The sequence below is a fragment of the Trachymyrmex cornetzi genome, unplaced genomic scaffold (genome assembly GCF_001594075.2).
Source record: "Trachymyrmex cornetzi isolate Tcor2-1 unplaced genomic scaffold, Tcor1.1 scaffold1512, whole genome shotgun sequence".
Classification (NCBI taxonomy): Eukaryota; Metazoa; Arthropoda; class Insecta; order Hymenoptera; family Formicidae; genus Trachymyrmex; species Trachymyrmex cornetzi.
Genome location: NW_017296105.1, coordinates 9,137 through 14,386, shown reverse-complemented (window position 1 = coordinate 14,386; position 5,250 = coordinate 9,137). Strand labels below are relative to the sequence as shown.

Sequence of the window (5,250 nt, the reverse complement as noted above, 5' to 3'; positions counted from 1 at the left end):
CTTTGAAACATAGAACACAATGTATCATAGATCTTCTTCAAATTATTCAAAAGTACGAGGAGAGGCAATAATTAGTTTTTACACACACACATACACACATACACACAAAGTATCTTTTTAATATCTTAAACTCAATTTTACATACAGAAATATTCTAAATTTCGTGTGCTATTGAATGCTATTTTAAATAGTTTATATTTTTCTAATAATATGTGAGAGATTGTATACAATTTAAAAATATATTCAGTTTTGTTTCTAGTATGTTTTAAGTTCAAAATGTGTGTGTGTGTGTATGTGTGAAATAGTACAAAACTGTACTTTCTCTAACGTTAGTCATTTAAATAATTATATGTTTATACATTTTCAAAATATATGTCCAGTTTCATTTATAATATTTTATTTTAAGTTTAAAATGAATTAGAGGGAGAAAGAGAGAGTACAAAAATGCTACTTTCTATAACATGTTAATTACTTAAATAATTTTATGTTCTTACAATTTCAAAGTAATTCAGTTTTGTTTATAGCATATTTTAAGATTGAAATAATACAAAACTGCAACTTTCTATAACATGTTAGTTTTCAATAATTTTATGTTTCTAACAGTATTGTTATTTATAAAATTTTTTAATGCATATTGTGAGATATTGGAAAAGCAGGCTGTAATTATAAGTCTTGTATATTTTGATATTTTTATAATTTTATTATAAATAAACAATATTTTCAAAAATCAAAGACAACACATTTTCATTATTTTTGTAAAACATTTGTATTTAATAATGTCGACATAAAGGAAAAAGTTTTATTAAAAATTCATAATATACGTTGCCACTGCCATGGAATACTCCCTTCTGCTGAAACAAAATATTGAGCAAGAATGTCTCGTTGTCTCATAGCAGCAGCTGTACCGATATTGGCACCAACTCGTCCTAAAGGATTAATAAAACCATTTTCTCTAATTTCATTTCGCCAATTCCCTGATATTATTTCGCCATCTACTCCTTTATCTATCATTTCATCATGTAAATAATTATTATCGTTTAAGTTGGTGCTTATAATATAGTTATGCAAACAAGTTATAGCTTGCAAAATTTTTTCTACAGTACTTAATTTCTGAGCTATAGGTTTTTGTAATATTCGCCATCGTGCTACAAGAATGCCGAAAGCATTCTCGACAATTCGGCGTGCTCTCGACAATCGATAATTAAATATTTTTTGTTCATTATTTTGTAAATTTCTTTTTGCGTATGGACGCATTAAATATGTTTTCAGTGGGAAGCCTTCGTCACCAACAAGAGAAAATGGCAACGGATAATTCGTATTAGGCACAGGATAAGCTGCTGGCACAGATAGAGTATTACTTTCAAATGCTTGTTTTATTGTTGTATTTGACCAGATTCCAGCATCATTCAGTGAACCTATAAATACATATTATACATATATATATCCTATAGCTGGTTATTCTTTAAAATAAATTTTATTTGTAATACTCATATAGTTTAATTTTACCATAATTTCCAATATCGACCCAAATAAAGCGATAACAAGCATCTACGATAGCCATTAATACGAGGCTAAAATATCCCTTATAATTGTGGAAAGCACTACCCGAATTTGGTGGAGCTTGAATTCGGCAGTGTTTCCCATCAATTGCTCCAAGACAATTGGGAAAATTCCACTTATTATTGTACTCATTTGCGATTTTTAGCCACTCATGTGCTTCTTGTGGACATCGGAGGTATGTTGGTTGCAATACTTCCCATATACCATTACAAACTTCGGGAATAATGCTGTATACAGTTGATCTTCCTATTCGATAAAATAAAGAGGTAGTGGTCACGCTATCTCCATGAGCGAGAAAACTAAAAATAAATTTAAATTTGTTGTGTATGTGTAAAAATTCATAATTTTTAGAACAAATAAAGTGTAGGTAATCTATATTAATAATATTCGCAACAGAGAATAATTGTTAAACTAACCTTAATGTCACCGCAATACGTATCTCCGTTGGTAGAAGTTCTCTACAACTACGTTTTTTTAATTTTGGCTTTAATCTATTTAAATTGTCAAATTGTTCCACTGACATTCTTGTCAGTTTGAAAAATTCTTCGTGATTATTCATTTGGAAATATATAAATAATGTATGATGAGCACCAAAATTTTGTCTCATATTTCTAGTAATATGGGGTTTTACCCACCATCTTCTTATAATTCCTTTTTTACGTTTTCTTACACATAATCTCAGTCTTATAATTTGCATCCAAATAAGTAATAAATTTAAATAAATATTCAACGTTTCAATTTCCATGACGTCTGACTATTCCGACTTGCGACGCAATTGTAGACTAGCTAGTCGTATTCATACCCGACATACAACACGCGACAAGCGACTAACGACACCCGACTCCGTCATCCGACTTATTGTAGAACGGGTCTAACCAAAAATTGTGCGTTGACCTACGACTACGACTCACGTTTCACGACTCATTACGATCATCTTTGTGCTTAGGCCCTAACATAAGTGTATTATATTTGCGCGACGTCTTCTGCGCCTGACTCCTAGTGCCCTTGCTCTTTCCAATTCTTTGATTTAGGGAGGCTTGGTTGGTTTAATTTGTTATACGGACTTTTTAATTATTAATATTATAATATAACGAATTATTTTAATTACCTCTAAGTTAATGAATTGACTTTTCTTTTTATTGTAACTGAAAAATATGCTGTAATTATTTAAACCAAATAATTTAATTCATATCCACTACAGCTCAAAGTGTAATAATTTCTTTAGTAGAGATATTTTTTTTTTTTTTAAAAGGTTATATTTCATTAAATTTATTACATTTATTAAATGTTTCAACTTTATGTATTTCTTATTTTGTACGAATTAATAAAAACTAACATAGATATTTAAAAATGTCGTTTTATATGTTTTGTTCTATTTTATTTGAAAAAAAAATATATAATTAAATATACATAAATATATATAAAATATATTTTATTAAAGTTATTCATATACATATGTAATACATTCTTATAGAAAACTTGTACATACAAAACTTATACTTGTATAAAAACTAATTAATTTCTCTTTTAAAAGTTATCGCTCGTAATTATTTCCATTAATCTATTTCTTTTTATATTTCCTTCCTCCTTTAATTCATCAGTAATAGCTAGTGGTTCCATTATGTGTAATGTGTCAGGTATAACAATAGGAATTTCAATGGTATCATTATTTAACAAACAAATGTTGTGTAATACACAACAACTAACTATATAATATGGAATTAAATCCGTTCGCGTCATAGGCCGGTATTCATAGTCAGATCTTATATTCAAGACCGTCTTAAGTACAGTCTTAAGAAGTCACGAACCAATCAGAGGGCTGCATTAGCGTCTTAAGACATTACTTAAGACGGTCTTGAAATAAGAACCGACTATGAATACCGGCCATAGACAACTTATCCAATAAATAACACCATCTTCCTTTTAATAATGCAATTGCCCTTTCTACAGTTACTCGAGCTGATGACAAGTAGTGATTAAATTCTCTTTGTTTTCTGGTTAAATGACCATTGTCATTGAAAACCATGATATTTTTTTGTATACTATATGCCGCATCACCTAACAAATGGCTGTCTTCAGGGAAATATTCCGGAGTACAATATTGTTGCACACCAGAATAAAGAAACACTCGCATGTCATGTACACATCCTGGCATTCCAACAAATACATGTATGAAAGATAAATTATCTTTACATACGACCTAAAAAGGAAATATATCAGAGTTACTTTAAAACAATTCGCTGTTTTTCTTCATTCATTTAACATACAATTTGTAATATTTACTATTCCTTTAATTAAGATAATAATTAAAAATATTCTTATTCTTTACTTGTAACTGTATAGAGAGAATCTGCCTTTCCTGTTGACGTAACTATTAGCGTCTTTCTTTGACCGGGCAATGTTTATATGTGTCCCATCAACAATTCCCAAAACTTTAGGAAATCTGTATAATCTTTGAATATTTGTCCATGTTGTTTCAGCTTCGGCATGAGTAGGCCATCTGATAAAATAATTTCGAATGCTGTATATTACACGAAGTACTCTCTTGACACTAAACCATGCAGTTGATCTTGCAACACCAAATCTTTCGCTTATAGAGCGATAAGAGTCTGGTGTTGCCAAAACGTAAATGGCTATTAATAACTGTTTTTCTACACTAATTTGTTCTCTTTAAATGAAGGATTTTCCAATTTTGATCCAATCAAATACAATAAGAACTAGAAAGTATTACGCTCCATCCTGTAATAAATAATATTGCGTTATCATAAATGTTTTATATTAATTAACGATGTAATTATAATGAAGTGTTATAACTAACCTGAAATGTAATTTAAATTCAATATTTGTATATCTTGCAACAACATGTTCAAGATAATTATTTATTTTTGGTACTACTCTCCTTTCATTGTTGCTGTTATTGAATAAAATATTTTGTAATTCTTCATCATTGTTATCGCTGTCACTAGAAGAGGAACTAGAAGAGGATTCAAATATAATATTTTCGAGTAAGATATATTCTTCCATAATAACAATGCTGATTGCTATGCAAGATATCCTAGACTGCACTAACTTTTTTGTCCTTTTATTTTTGTTTAACAGCAATGATACATAAAGTCTGTAAATATATTTATATATTATATTTAAAAAGCAATTTATAAATTTGTAAAAAATAATTTAAAATTAAAAAAAATTTTTTTCAGATTTTTTACATATGTGTATCGCAAATACATATTATAATAGAAAAGATGTCATCAAAACTCTCTTTTACTATTATCCAGAATATGCATACAAAAAAAGAAGTTAGAATTGAATAGTTGTATTCTATTGTTTTAATTATGATTACAATTAAATATCATCATCTCTACCAGTTATACATAAAGTTGATGTTGAACGTGTTAGGGCCTAAGCACAAAGATGATCATAATGAGTCGTGAAACGTGAGTCGTAGTCGTAGGTCAACGCACAATTTTTGGTTAATCTATAATTACGACTTACGTTTCACGACTCAGTTACAGTCATCTTTGTGCTTAGGCTCTTATAATTATGAGAACATTTAATGACTACTTACGTAAATCCTGTAATACTTCAAATAGCTTTCTTTTCTTTTATACTCACCATTACTTCGATCTCTCGGCAGTCCCATGGGCAGTCCCAGCGGGAGAAACCATCGACATCTAGAATGGACCGCTG

General features: G+C 29.4%; 1 protein-coding gene across 1 annotated transcript; it reads right to left on the bottom strand.

Annotated features, from left to right (window-relative positions):
* Positions 1-810: 810 nt before the first annotated feature.
* Positions 811-2,083, bottom strand: LOC108758142 (uncharacterized). Its single transcript, XM_018502945.1, has 3 exons — positions 1,977-2,083; positions 1,507-1,859; positions 811-1,415 (listed from the first exon to the last, which is right to left on the bottom strand). The coding sequence occupies exons 1-3, from the start codon at positions 2,081-2,083 to the stop codon at positions 811-813; spliced, it is 1,065 nt and encodes a 354-aa protein (XP_018358447.1).
* Between the last annotated feature and the right edge of the window lie 3,167 nt (positions 2,084-5,250).